This window comes from Cariama cristata, unplaced genomic scaffold (genome assembly GCF_000690535.1).
Source record: "Cariama cristata isolate BGI_N322 unplaced genomic scaffold, ASM69053v1 scaffold3694, whole genome shotgun sequence".
Taxonomy (NCBI): Eukaryota; Metazoa; Chordata; class Aves; order Cariamiformes; family Cariamidae; genus Cariama; species Cariama cristata.
The window spans coordinates 32,454-47,376 of NW_009612201.1; the positions used below are offsets into that span (position 1 = coordinate 32,454).

The following is a 14,923-nucleotide window of genomic DNA, read 5'->3' on the forward strand; positions in this document are numbered from 1 at the left end:
GCAGATAAGTTGGGAAGAGTAAATATTCCTTGGCAAGCTTTTCAAAGTGAAATAACGTTCTCTCGAGAGCACGTGTCAGTGGCCTCGCGCCCTCCACAAGCACCAGCCTGCCCGGCAGCACCCGCTCCGCACCGCCCGGCAGCTGTGCCGAATTGCAAGGGAGGCATGGGAAGGGACTGCAGGCTGACCACGGCCGCCGGCACCTTCCCACCTCAGCCCTGTCCTGCCCCGACAGCCTCGCAGCCCTCTCTCCTGCCTCCGCTCCCTGACGGTGGCTCTCACAGCTTCTCAGCTTCCCAAACCTTGATCTCCACCTCCCTCACCCTTTCAGCCTCTCACACCTCTTCAGCCTCCACCACTGGCTGGACCTCCCACACGTTTTTGGCTTTCACCTCTCTGGGCTTCCCACACTTTTGGGGCCTCCCGTACCTGTTTAGCCTCCATCTCTCTCTTGACCTCCCACACCTCCTCAGACTCTACCTCTCTACGGTCGCCAAACCTTTTCGGCCTGAACCTCTCTCTTGGCCTCCCACACTTTTTCAGTCTCCCACACCTTTTTGGCCTCAACCTTTCTCTGGGCTTCCCAAAGCTTTTAAGCCTCCCACAGCTTTTTAACCTCTACCTCTCTCTTGGCCTTTTAGGCCTCAACCTCTGGCTGGGCCTCCCACACCTTTTCGGCCTCCCATGCCTTTTTGGCCTCCCATATGTTTCCAGCCTCCACCTCTCTCTTGCCTTCCCACACCATTTCAGCCTCCCACACCTTTACATCTTTACAGCCTCCACCTCTCTCTTGGCCTCCCACACCTTTTCAGCCTCCACCTCTGTCTGAGCCTCCCACACCTTTCCAGCCTTCACCTCTCCCTGGGCCTCCCACACCTTTTGGCCTCCACGTCTGTCTGGGGCTACCACAGGTTCTCAGCCTCCCACACCTTTTCAGCCTCCACCTCTGTCTGGGCCTCCCACACCTTTTAGGCTTCCACCTCTCTCTGGGCCTCCCACAGGTTTTTGGCCTCCCACACTTTACAGCCTCAAACTGTCTGGGCCTCCCATATCTTTTTGGCCTCCACCTCTGTCCAGGCCTCCCACACCTTTTCAGCCTCCCACACATTTGCAGCCCTCACCTTTCTCTTGGCCTCCCGCATCTTTTCATCCTCCATCTCTGGTCCTTCCACACCTTTTACGCCTCTCACACCTTTCCAGCCTCCTAAACCTCTCTCGGCCTCCCACACCTTTTTGGCCTCCCACACCTTTTCAGCCTCCACCTCTGTCTGGGCCTCCACACCTTTTGGGTCTTCACCTCTCTCTTGGCCTCCCACCTCTTTTTGGCCTCCCACACCTTTTCAGTCTCCACCTCTGCCTAGGCCTCCCACATTTTTTTGGCCTGCACATCTCTCCTTGAGCCACACACCTTTTTGGTCTCTCACACCTTTTTCGACTCCACCTCTGTCTGGGCCTCCCATACCGTTTAGGCCTCCATGTCTCTCTCGGCCTCCCATGCCTTTTCAGCCTCCAACTCTCTTGGTCTCCCACATTCTGTAGTCTTTCACACCTTTTCAGACTCCCATCTCTCTCTTGGCCTCCCACATCTTTTCGATGTCCCACACCTTTTTGGCCTCCCATGCCTTTTTGGTCTCCATCTCTCTCTTGGCCTCCCACACTTTTTCCACCTCCCATACCTTTTCAGCCTCCACCTCTGTCTTGCCCTAACCACACCATTTCAGCCTGCAGCTCTGCCTTGGCCTCCCACACCTTTTTGGTCTCCATGTCTGTTTGCTGGACTTGGAAGCAGTAGCCAACCGTTTGTACGTCGTTGGTAGGAGGATCCATCTCCTCTCCCAGAAGTTTTTTATGGAAAATACTTATAGAGGTTTCAGGGAGCAGCGGGACAGTCTGCCAGGGCATCTGAGGTATCAGCTTACAAAACCAGACCTTTGCCTTCATACCTTTCAGTTTTCCATCAAAATTAGGGTTGGTGGCGACTTTCAGGCCCGGATGAGGTAAGAGGAAGCAGGAGATTTTGGTGAAGCATGAATGGATGTGCTTTCTGACGTTCTGCAGCTCTTCATGCTGATTTCCTGAGACCTGTGAGAGACCAGTTTGCCGTCAGGGGGGTTTCCTTCTGATGGGGACACCAGTAACGCTGGGCCAGCGGTGCTGGCAGGAGTACAGGGTACTCCGCACTGCAGCTGCTTACAGCGGGAAGGAGCAACAGAGAAGGACATCCCGTAGGGATACGCTGCGCGAGGATGAAGACAAGGCTCTTCCAGCCACCAAGGAACTAGCGTATCTCTGACCACATGCCCTGGGGCATGTTATTATCGTTTGGAAAATGTACGTGCCCATGTATGACTGGAATACAAAAATATTTGGGATTTCCCACTAGGGCCTTCCTTGTCTCGCATTTAATTAGGTCTCTCCACTACCAAATCAACCATGCATTTCCTGATTAATCCCAGCAGAGCCCTTGCCCATCATTTTTATTGTACAACTACCTATTACTAAAATGTCATTCCTGGTCTCTTGGGAATCTGCTGACTCCCACCTCTAACATCTCTCCCAGTCACTCCCAGCAAGAGAACCCCAGGGAGCCTGGGCCTGGGCAGAAGCCTAGCACAGCCAGCCTTAGCCCTCCACTGAACATGGCAAGGAAATTCAGCCTCCTAAAATGCCTCTTCTGTGATTTTAAGGCACTGGATAAGCGTGACCGTAACCAGCATCTCTGTACGCTCCAGTTCACACCTAAGAGTCAGCGTTATGGCCACCCAGCCGAACCCTCAGTCGTGCTGGTGCTCCGCACCCCATTCCCTGCTCCTTGCCCAGGATTACGCTCTCCAGCACTGGCTGTCCCCAGATCCCCCCCAGCACTGTCTCACCCTCGTGTCCTGTGCGCTCTCCATCCACGCAGGTGATGGCAGCGTATCATCCCCAGGGTCACAACTCAGATTCGCCTCTTCACTCTCCATCACCCACAAGCATACCTCCAGACTAGCACTGCTCATTAAATGAACCCAGATTAGAAAGAACGCACCTTCAGCCGCTTCTCCAAAAATCTTGCACCACCATCGGATCCATAGGAAAACTCATAAGGGAAGCTCCAGTCACGAACAAGGAATATAAGGGACTAGAAAACAGAGACAGAAACACAACGGGGTCAGTGCCATACAGCTCCCCCTAAGTCAAAGGTACCAGCTGCTCCAGAGCCAGCTCGGAAAAACTCATCTTTCACAGGCGTTGCTCTCTTGATTTCTGCCCATGGTAGGATCAGGACTGGCTACATGAGATGCCTATCTCCGCTGTACATTATCAAAAGGGGGTTCATGAGGGATTTCAGGGCCTCCCTCCTTGCCATCACCACTCGTAGCAGATGTCAGAGCCCACAGCGGTCACAGAACCCCCCCAGCACCGTCGCCCCCACCTTCTTGCCGCAGCAAGACGTGGCCCTGAGTCTCTGCCCAGCTCCAGCAGCATCTCACGCCTTTACCGGTAGAAATACCCCTCTGTGCAGGGCCACCCCATCATGGCACGGAGACCAGGCAGACTCATTGCATGTGTGGCCGTGTCCTACAAGGGGAAGGGGGGAGCAAAGCCCAGACTGCTGTATGGGTTTGCTGGGTGGCAGTTTGATTCCCGAGCTTGAAGAAAAGCGTTGATCATTTAACTGCAAAACAAGAAAGAGAATTCTGCTAACCAGGACAAAGGCAACGAGCTCCCTAATTCCAGCCACATTTAGTTCCATCCTATGGGAATTTTACAAGCTCATTTTTTCATCCTTTTTCACTGGGCAGCCTTCCAGACAGACTTTTAATGAGAAGCAGATGCAGGATAACGAGGGTGAATAAGAAATCACTGGCTTTTGTAATCTTTATTGAGGCATTCAAAGTTCCTATGAAATAAATAAATACCAGTACAGTCGACTTTTAATCTTTTAAAAAAAAAAGTTTTCAGAAGAAATCATGGCTTCAGTGTCTCATCTGTGCAAGCGACCTATGTCCCATGCAACGAATACACAGTTTGGAGGGGAAGCCCTGAACGCTGAAGCCCAGGAGGTGCCTGGGGTGCCAGCGTTCCTCTCATGAACATGAATAAGCAGGTCAGCAAGTGGAACCCATTTCATTGGAATTTCCCTAAAAATTGTCTGTTTAGAACAAAGATTTAGTGGAAGGAGGGAAAATATTTCCCCTCCTTATTTCTCTTCCATAAAACATCAGGAAAGTTTTTTGGGGGAAAAAAAAAAAAAGAAAACAGTGAGTTGGCCATTTCTAACTGCATGACAAGCCACAGCAACTGCACCCAGTTAGCTGTTTCAGGACACGCTGTTCTTTCTAAGACCATGAGATGCTTAGGAGACATATCCATGTTTAGGACTTTTCCACAAACACATTATGCATGCCTTGCACTGTTTGACTTGGAAATTATTTTCTTTTTTCTTAGGCAAAACTGTTCCAGACGTGCTGTCTTTACCATGCCTCATAGCTGCCCTCAGCCCCTCCAGCCCAGCAAACTGCCAGGCACCACGCTCAGCGTTTGCAAAGGCATCGTGACCAGGCCTGGCATCTGATCAGGGCTCCAATACCTTTATCAACTGAACTCGTGGTCTTTTAAGCACAGGCGGTTACACTTCAGCTCAAGTGCGAGGACACACCGTGGAGAGGAGAGAGCTGAAGGGAAACGTTAATTTTCCACTGCCAAGTATTACTTCCCTTCCAGCAGGATCAATGCAACTGCCTCGCTATCGACACTTTCTCCGCACTCCCTGCTTGGCAGCTCCTATAGGAGCTGTTTTCCAAAGCCTCCTTTACAGATTTGTATATTTTAAGAACAAAAGACGTTCAGCTTGTTTGACTTACAGGCCTGGAACCTCACCCAAGAAACTCGGGCTGTAGACTCTCTTCTGCAAAGAGAGCTCTCTCGATTTAAAGCCTGCAGCTACCAGAGAAGTCCCTGCATCTCTCATTAAGCCACCCTAAGCATTAAATTGTCCCCCCATTACCAGTGTGCTCCTTGCTGCTAGTCTGGCTTTGTCCAGCCTCAGCTGCAGACACTCAGCAGCACGCTGTCTGATCCTCCTGGCTGGAAAAGCAGTTTATTTACCATCGCCCTTCTCCGGCTCCTTAACCAAAACACTCAGCTGTCTTTAAAAACGTGCTTTGTAGGAACCAGCCCACTTCGCAACGAGGACAGATAGATCTCCATTATTCACCTGGCCACATCACCATCAATCCTTCTACCAAATTTTATCACATCTGCAAGGGTTACCAGCAGTCGTTTGATATTTTTCCCCAGATCATTAACGAAGATGACAGTGAATCAGAGAGACCCTGGGGGGAGCCCCAAGGAAACACTTCTGAAGGATGATGATTCCCTAGTAAAATTAGTTCAGTGTGCTCTGTCATCTATCAGTTAATGAGTTTTTAATCCATTTACAATGGATTAAAACAGACAATGCTGACTTGGTATGTTGTTCACTTGCTTTTAATCAGCATCGTAGGGAGATAAGGTTTACAGAAGGCAACGTATCATGGCAACAGTCACCTTTATCAACTGAACTTGCGGTCTTTTAAAAATTGATAATGGGATTGTTTGACGAGAGTTGCTATCCACCAAACTGTGTGACTTGACAGCAATTACGGTCTTTGGTAAAATCAGAGCCTATTACCCAGACCTAATGACTTAAGCATATTTCAAAGTTTCCCCTTACAGCCTCCTTTTTACTGATGGAGTAGGAAGTATTTCACTTTCACTGAAGTATTTGGCTACATTATCCTGATAGTTTTTAAATAAGGAACAGGAATATTTGTTTAAAGTCTGGCTTTTTTCTGTACCACATTACAATTTTCTCCTAGCTCTCACTACTACAAGTCATAAATTTTCATTGGTAGCTTTCACATTGTTTATCAGTCATCTGCCCGTGCCAGCATCCAACATACCCTCAAAGGTCCCCAACATCTTAATTTGTCCATTTGTTGTATTTATTAACCTTTTAATTTTATTTCCACTTCCTGATCACAGACACCCTATAAACCCCTTAGGCCTTCCAGGATGGTGGTGAGGACGGTAACTCTCTTTTTATGTTGGAAGGCAAAAGTAAAATAGCTGTAATCCATTCCCAATGACTATTTGCATTTTTACAGAATGTTTTGCTTGCTGCTGTTTTCCACTTTGGGGAAGCTCACAAACTCCCATCGACCTACTGTGGATGTCAGCTGGGACCAAGCCATTGGGACTGTCAAAGAGCATCTGGTTAAAGGAACGACTTGTACAGGACAAGGCCAGAGCCCCACAGAAGGTGTTTTCCTTCTATTTACCACCTCAACCATGCAATGAGCCCCGCAGATCCACTGCAGCATCAGGACATGTAGGGACATCGCAGCATCGCTCCCTCCATCCCCTTAGCCCCCGCTCCCTGGCTCACACCTCGTCCCGCAGACCCACAAAAGCTTCAAAACCTTTTCAAGCACCTCCCCAGCCTCCCAGGGGCCCAGGATTCGATGCAGTCATAATCAAAAGTCATACAAAATCATGACTCGATCTGTTGAAGGACTGGAGCTTTAGTGAGCTGCCACAGCCATGCCATGGCTACCTTCTGCCCCCTCTACCTTCCGCTTTGTCTCTTTTCACTCATATTCACTCTCCCCCTGGAAGGGGCTGTCACAGACAACTATCCTCCCACCCCTGGGGCTGCTCACAGCTCTGGTGTCCAGAGCAAGCTGCATCTGCTCGATGCTGTCCCTTTTTTTGAATGCCAGCTTTTCACAGGTTGGGCAGCAGCAGGATGAACAGATGTCCCTTACTTGACGTTAAAACCCCACTTAAATCGAGCCTTCCCACAGCTCTGCTGTCACTCACAAGCGCTCTGAGCTAATCCTTGTCCTTTCATTTTGCCAGGAGCAGGGATTCCCAGGGCAGGTGGGTTCAAACCTCTCCAAGTGAAGGCTGGGGAGAGTCCCGAGCAGACAGTGTGACAAACCTGCTCCAAAACCTGACTGTCTTCCAAGCCCAGCAGGACATCTGGCAGGACAGGGCAGAGCTCTCAGGATGATAAGGGTTCCGAGAGAAAAGAAAGAGGGATGCTGGACGTATTTGGAAGCCTCTTTGGGGGCAAGGAAGCATAAAGCTTTTCCTTCGCACAGCTGAGCCGATCCCCAGGCATCCCCATCTCCTTCTGTCCTGCAAACTGCAGTGACACCTCGTGGTAAAGCCAGCCGGCTTGGGGCCAAGCCACCTCCGGCACAGGGGCCGTGCGCTGTCCAGGACCCTCGGACTCACCTGGAAAGGTTTCAAGAATGTCTCCTCCATCGCCAGCCGGCCATACTCGGTGAAAAGCTGGAAGGAGAAGTAAAGAACAACAGGACTGTTAGCTTGTCAGTCGCCACGGCCGGGCAGACGGCTGTGGGCCACAGAGGCACAAGTAGCAAGGGACGGTTGTTGACTCGGGGCTAACAGCACCATTTGCAGAGCTGGAACAGAAACTGGCTGGCTGTGTGCTTTCGGTTCGCATCTGAGAGGCACATGGACCTGTTACGGACAATCACCATGCTGAGCCCTCACATGAAAGATCTCAGCCTGGAATTTTTGGCTGCCAAACCTGTGAAAAATGGCTCAAATCAGCTGCCTGCTATTGCTTTCATACCAACCAGAAACTTCACGTGCTACAGGGGACTGCTGGAGCCCTGCTCTCTTTAAACACTTCAGGAAGAAGCGGAAATGAATTCAGAAATAAGTACTTTCCCTGCAAATCCCCACCGTGCAAAGACTGTGAGATCAGCCTACCAGCAAGATTTGAAGGTTCTCCAGTCTCTCCGGACTCTAATTTCTAACCTAAGGCACAATAATGTATTTCACAGATGCAGAAAAATGGGTCAACTTGTTAAACAATAATGGTTTAAAATCCAAACTGAAAGATCAGCGTTACACTGGATAAGTTCAATGTTAAAAAGGCATAATTGTTAAAAATATTTACTGACTGAAATGATACAGAAGTTTTCAAATGATGACTTTTCCAGCTGGACTTTAGCTCCTGGAAAAACCTACCTAACCAATCAATGAATCAATCACCTAAACAGAAGAGAAAGCTAGAGGTAATATCAGGAAATGGGCAGGACAACTGTGCCTCAAAAATCCCATTAGCTGCTTGTCTCCAACAGTTAGGGCTGTAATTACCCTGAGGGGTCACCGGTATTGAGCCAGTACCAGATGTCAGTATCCAGGCTTATAAACAGCTATCCAATTTCTTTGGGCTTCTCCTAACAGTACAAAGATCTCGTCCTACAGCATGAACAGTGCAACTTCCATCATCAGCTTCACCGTCACTTAAGTCAAAGGAGTATTTTTACTGCCTCTACTCACGGAGTAGCGGACGGACACTCACAGCAGCAGGGTACAGCCAATACATGGTTAACTATCCTGTGACCCTCCCTGTACCAGTCACTTTAGCCCCCTGCTACAGGTCACTGCATGTTTCCAGCCCCATGGGTGAGTCCTGGCCTCTGATGGGTCTCTGCTCCCCAAGGAACCCCAGCACAATCCTGTGGAAGGACACACAGGCCAGTTTGAGCTATATCCAGACTGTTTGTGGCAGACTTGTGATGGGTGCTCCACACTGAGATGCTCTGGGATGGGTACTCCCCACCCACCCTACGCAGTCTGTTTGATGCTCCTCTAACCTTGTCACTAGAAAGTCAACTTAACCCTCTCTGACTGCAGCATCACCCACAACAACTGGACCTGTGCAGTGTGGACACATGAAAAGATACTGCCCTCCACTTTGCAGCAGCCTCAAATACAGCTGAAGATCATCACCACCTCCCCTCTCAGTCACTTTTGTCTCCTGACTCAACAGCCTTGGTTCCTTCAGCCTCTCTGTGTCCCTCAGCCACCTGCTGCAGCACCAAGCACGGCCAGGGGCCCTTTGCAGCTCCACAGGCGATCAGCCTTGAGGAAGACACATGCCCCAGAGACAGGAACAGTCCCTCCTGGCAAGTGCCCCACTGACTGTCCTGCCAAAGGACCCAGGCCCCCAAGAAGCCATGCTACGAGAGCGTAGGCAAGACAGGTTTCAACCCAAGTGACTGCTCCTCCACACCCATGAACCAATATGGGAGTTGGGAAACAAAACCCTTTTGTGGCTCTGAATGAGAAGGTGCCTTTCCAAAACAACAGAATTTGCAAGTGCAGAGCATAATCCAGGCCCCCCAGTGCTGCAGAGCAGCAGGGACAAGGGTCTTACCTGCAAGTGCTGCAGATCATCTTCCTGCACGTTCTGGGACAAGTTATAAACCTGCATTTAAAAAACAAAAACTTCAGAGCACTCAGAATGGCCTGTCCTTTGGGCCAACACGGGGCTTGGTGTGGTTAAAGCCTACGACATTACCACAGGGACACAGCCGAAGTCCCAGCTGGCCTGTGGTGCCGGCACAAGACAGGCCCCAAGCACAGTTGTACTGCTGGACAGACTCACACTGTCAGACAGACAGGCACTGCAGCCCCCTGTGCAGCAAAACACTCCAGCATGGGACCACGAAGGGCTTTCATGCCCCAGCCTGGAAGCCTGTCAGGTCCAAATAATCTTCCTTCTTTGCCATTTTTATGATGTGCTGTGCTCTGTACCAAAACACAGTTTCCATCCCATTCGAAGGGAAGCCCAATAGGCTATGTCGTTACTGGGGTGTGAACATCTCCAGCTCAGAGGTTTCTCCAGCAGCACTGAGACAAAAGCAAACCCAATTCCCCAGACCAAGGTCCTTTCCTCTTTGGTAGCTGGAAGCAAAAGGGTGCATGTGCTGCTGGCCCTGCTCTTGGGGTGAGATGAGGAGATGAGAGCGTTCCCTGTGATGATGGAGTCATGTGTGAATCCTGCCCATAGGCTGGCCTGTGGCTCTCCCACCAAAGGCCCTGACTAGCTGCTGTGTTAGGCTGGTGCCAAGCTACTGGGGTTTTGCCACCACCTTTTAGGAAGTGATTCCTGGAGACATCCTCCTTCTTACCTGTATCGAGCTGATCATGGTGCTAAGGGCAAACACGGTGGCCGAATCCCGCAAGGTGGACTGACTGTCAAAGGTCCCCTGCGTGTCCATCAGTAACACTGCAACCTGAGAGGTAGAAAGCTCCATGTCAGCTTGGATGCACTTGTTCAGCATCTGCATCCAAGCAAAATCACTCTCAAATGCCAAAGGGGTCGGGGGGTGAACGTCAGCTGCATTATTGTGCTGGGAATCTCACTGGTTCTGGTTCAAACTCATAATTGGTGGAGGACAAAGGAAAAGAGCAGCCCCAGTCACTCTTGACAGCGCGATGATTCCAGCAGGCAGCGAAATGAATGCTATGCAACGCAGAGGAGGGAACTGCTTTGCTCCTCAAATACTTGCTGTCAGAGCGGATGGGTCTTTTCCTAAGTCTTCATTAGCTTCATGTCACCGAAGCCAAACAGGGCATTGTATTACACCTCCTTAACCCAAAACACCAGTCAGTATTAGAAATCACACCGTGAATAATTCAGTGTCACTCTGGTGTTGGGGTCTCTATTAAAGAGCAGACAAATACAAATATTCCTGGCTATAAGTTGAATTTACAGGATACCCCAAAATCCAGTTTGCACTGTATTTGACCACCCTGAATGAAGACACTCCATTTTGCAGCTACTGCTCTAGGAAAGGGGAGTAGTTTGCAAGGACCTCACATTCAAGATCCCTGGGAAGAGCAGAGAAATAAATTCTGGGATGCCAAGAGTTAGAGGGACACCTAGAGAGCATATCAGGGACACCTAGACATTGTATCAACTCATTGCATTAAACCCATTAGGGATATGGTATTGAAGACCTTCTCTAAACTTGCACAGGCATTTGAGCCACTCAAGATAAGGCAGGAGAGTCTTACAAAAGCTGGAAGAGAAAAATGAGCTGACCAGCAACAGACAGCAATGCAGCAGAGAAGCACACACCTTTTTACCATCCGGCTTGTCCACCAGGAAAACCTCGCTCCATATCTGAATGCCAGTCGTCTCCCGCTCAGACCCTCCCCTCCAGGAGAAACCAGTCAGAGGCTCATTGTAATCTCCGACCCAGTCCACTGCTTCCTGCAGGGAGGAACAGAAAAAATTGCTGAAGTTCTTATCTCACTTTGGTTTTACACTTTCCCTCTGTGCCGCCTCCACCCCAGCACTGGAGGGGGGCAGCCCCTGTTAAGAGAGGTCTCCTACAGGGCAGCAAATGTGGACACCTGTGCTCCAAAGTCAAGAGTCCACTAGAGACCCACTGGTGCACCAGGCTGTGGAAGGATCTGCTCTATTTTATTTTGTGAAGCCAAGTGTCCTGCTCATCCCTGGCCGGTACACGGGAGCAATGAGTAGCAGCACCATACTCCTGGGAAGAGCCACCTGAGCTGGATCCGTACCTTATTGTACATGTACCGCAGCATGAAGTCCATCAGGAATGATTTTCCTTTTCTAAAAGCTCCAGCAACAGACACAGCCACGACCTCTTTATCTCTGACAGCCTCTGAGAGGAGGATGCGGTTCAGTGCAGCTTCATCCAGCTCAAAGGAATGGTCATCTTTGACAATGAGGACTTGGACTGGTCCTGCCTTCCTCACGGACTCCTCCTCCTCTGAGCTCCACTCGTAAGTCTTCTCTGCAAAACTACCTGCATAAACAAGTAAAACAAGAGCTGTTAGGTTCCTTCTTCTGCAAAGTGCAGAATCAGACAGCAGGGCTGGACAGGGCCAGCTGGCCCAAACAGCCATCCCAAACCAGCATCGTTCAGAGCAGGTATCTGTTGAACCTGTCCTCAGACATCTCGATGGAGACTCCATGCCACTCTGGGGCCATCTGTCCACGTCCTCCCTGTAGGCAGAGAGTTCCCTGCTGGAATCTCCCTTGACAAAACACATCCATTACTTTTTGTCCTACGAGAGTTGACATGGAGAACAGATAACATGGAGAACAGATCACTCTCTTCTTGCCTGCAACAACTTCTTACACACACAAAGACTGCCATAACACCTCCCTTAGCTTTTTCTCTGCTAGAAGAGAGATGTCCAAGCCCCTCAATCATCCCTTGCTATCAGTCTAGGCATCTGACTGCTCTGGACACAGCCCACCAGGTCCTTCCTGAAGGCTGTCTCAAAAATGGATCCAGCATTCAAGCTCAGGTGTCTAAGTACCTCATGGCTCTACCAAAGGACTCTGCCTTTATGCAGCCTGTGCAACTGCTGTTTCTGTAGCAACAGCAGAGTCTCGCTCCATCTGCAGTCTGCACCAATGCTCAAAGTGTAATCTGCTGCTTCTGCCATCGACCTCATCGACAGCCTCACCCCGAGACAGCCCCAGCAGGAACCAGGCCACGAAGACACGTGCCCATCTTGATAAAAGCCACTTCTTCACTCCCAAGTGGAAAGCATATGCAAAGCACAGGCACTGCTCACTTTCCCACTTCAAAATGGCAAGGTTCCCTGCAGAGCTGCTCCCCGGTACAGAGGCGAGTGCTGCCCAGGCCGTGTAGCATTCATACGGCCTTACAAGAGGGTCTCACCTCCCCACCGGGACAGGGGAGGAGTGAGAAGCATGATGCTGCAGCAGGAGCCTTTGGAGGGGATGGGCAGGGACCCAGCGTTCCATCACCGCATCCACGCTCGGCAATGGCAGCAGGCCAGACAGACACGGATCACCAGGCCGGCGCAGCTGAGACGATTACAGCTTTTCATGGCCTCATGGTCCGTTTGGGCCGCTTCGTGTACCTGCGACAATACGGGAGATGGATGCGTTTTAAGACCTGCCATCCACAGACACTGCAGCCCTGGGGTTTGCAAAGAGCAGGCCGGCTCCAGTAATTTTCCTTTTGTTGTCTCCAAACTTCCCAGCACAGGAAAGAGATGCTGAAGGTGATTAATCATGCCAGAAGCTGAAGGTGATTAATCATGCCAGTCACCTCACCTTACAGCCAGGCGAAATCTCCTCGCCAGCAGCGAAGGGAGCGTGTGACCGAAAGTTCCCCCACATTTCTACAAAAACTTCCTGGCTCATTGGCTCAGGCTGCAACTTTCCAAACATAGTAGCCTCAAGTTAAACCTCCTTGGTCTCTGTTTCAGCCCCTGACCTCGGGGACCCAGTTTTCAGCCAGTCCCAGCTGTTTCAGAGCACAAGGACTATGTGTGCACATGCTAAAAGGCAAGCTATAAATACCAAGAGGAATAGGGTTTGCCCATTCTGGGCCTCTTCATAAAGAAGCCTCCAGCAGCAACTTCATATTTGAAATAACAGCAGTGCTTTTGTACGAGTTTCTGATTTCCTATGATCCTGCAATGAAATACCAGGATCATTAAGCCTGGTTGCTAGGGGATTTCTGGTGGCTCTCGGACATATACTACGAGCTTTCTTTGCTCACAGTTGAAAGACAAAGCTCTTTTCTTCCCCATGCTTGGAGGTTTTTTAGCAAAACAAAAGTCCCAAACGCTCTGAAAAGCTAGATTCTCCACCAGACTGCAGCAGCTGGGGACCAGCAGCACCAAACTCCCTTTAAACACCAAACCCCAGCCCCTGCCCTGTGTCACTGCTTAGGGGCCTCCAGGAAAAAAAAAACAAACCAAAACTAATTTCAAATACACCCAGGATCCAGGCACACATCACCAAATGGCTTGAAAAATGAAGGTCTCTGAGAGCAGTCAGTCCTTTTGCCACACACACCAAACACCGTTTCCACCATTAAGATCTTCCCTACATGTAAGTATGGACAGGTGCCAAAGGGCCACCGGCTCGCGTGCTCTTTTTAAGCACGGCCGTGCTGCAAATGCCATATAAAGTCTATGATAGGAAATAATACCTCCTCTCCCACGGTGTTTCCCAATGCCCTGCTCAGCTAACTGAATCCAATTTTTTTTTTCTTTTTACAGCTGCACAGAAAGGACAGTGGAGACAACCTTGTATAGGATGTGACTCATGGCAGAGGCAGGAAAAAATTGGTACGTCAAATTAAATCTAAACATTTCCATCTCTAGCCAAGCAATCAGGGCTGTAGGCGAAATAGCTTTGCCACCTCCCCAGACCAGACAAGTCCCATCTTGCAGAGATGCAGAGAGAGGGAGAGGGGGACAGCATTTTACTCGTCCCACACTAGAAGTAATGGGAGCTGCAGCCAGAGCACCCAGCTGGGTACCAAGACGGGCACAAACCCTGCTGTCTGCAGGCTTCAAGCACAGGGAAAGGCAGCACGGATGCCCCCAGCCCAGAGAGCCGAATGGACTGCCAGTGCTGGTCAAGGATCCGAGCACCATGACAGAGGACTGAGGGGGGTCCCTCGCATCCTCCTACCAGAGGGACAGTTGGTGCCAGATTCCCCCTCTTGCTGCTGCTGGTACCTGGATGGGATCTCCCAGATCTTCCTCTCCCTCCGGTTCAGCTGCTGGAAAGAGCAACAGCCAGTGCAGAGGAGAATAGATTGTGTTGTCCCTTCAAAACAACAGAATCTGTAAGGAGCGGGGTTTTTTTAGCAGATATTGACAGATTTGGGGACAATGTCTCCAGGGACAGGTAACAGTCCAAAGCGGCCATGGTCTCCCAGGGGATGTCCTTGCTTCCATCACGTGAACACCAGGAAAGCCAGGCTGTTTGCACAACATAGGGGCAAAATACAAAGTATTACGGGCAGGATATACTGATTTCCCAGTTCACTGGAAAGATCAGGAGAAAAGGCATTATATTAAGCAGGTCTCTGAACTAATTTCAGCCCTGTTATCACATAATCACAGACTGGTTGGGGTTGGAAGGGCCCTCTGGAGATCACCCAGTCCAACCCCCTGCCAAGGCAGGGGCACCTACAGCAGTTGCACAGGATCACGTCCAGGTGGGGTTTGAATCTCTCCAGAGCAGGAGACCCCACAGCCTCTCTGGGCAGCCTGTGCCAGGGCTCGGTCACCCCCACAGTTCGGAAGTTCT

General features: G+C 50.3%; 1 protein-coding gene across 1 annotated transcript in view; it reads right to left on the reverse strand.

Moving 5' to 3' along the window:
- ATL1 (atlastin GTPase 1) overlaps window positions 1-14,923 on the reverse strand; it is a 24,961-nt gene that overhangs the window by 9,822 nt on the left and 216 nt on the right. Inside the window, exons 2-9 of the mRNA XM_009698511.1 lie at window positions 14,300-14,390; window positions 11,389-11,636; window positions 10,937-11,071; window positions 9,984-10,088; window positions 9,227-9,277; window positions 7,267-7,323; window positions 3,029-3,121; window positions 1,944-2,082 (exon numbers count right to left, since the gene is read on the reverse strand). Coding sequence (XP_009696813.1) covers window positions 1,944-2,082; window positions 3,029-3,121; window positions 7,267-7,323; window positions 9,227-9,277; window positions 9,984-10,088; window positions 10,937-11,071; window positions 11,389-11,636; window positions 14,300-14,390 — 919 coding nt within the window. The remainder of the gene's footprint in view (window positions 1-1,943; window positions 2,083-3,028; window positions 3,122-7,266; window positions 7,324-9,226; window positions 9,278-9,983; window positions 10,089-10,936; window positions 11,072-11,388; window positions 11,637-14,299; window positions 14,391-14,923) is intronic.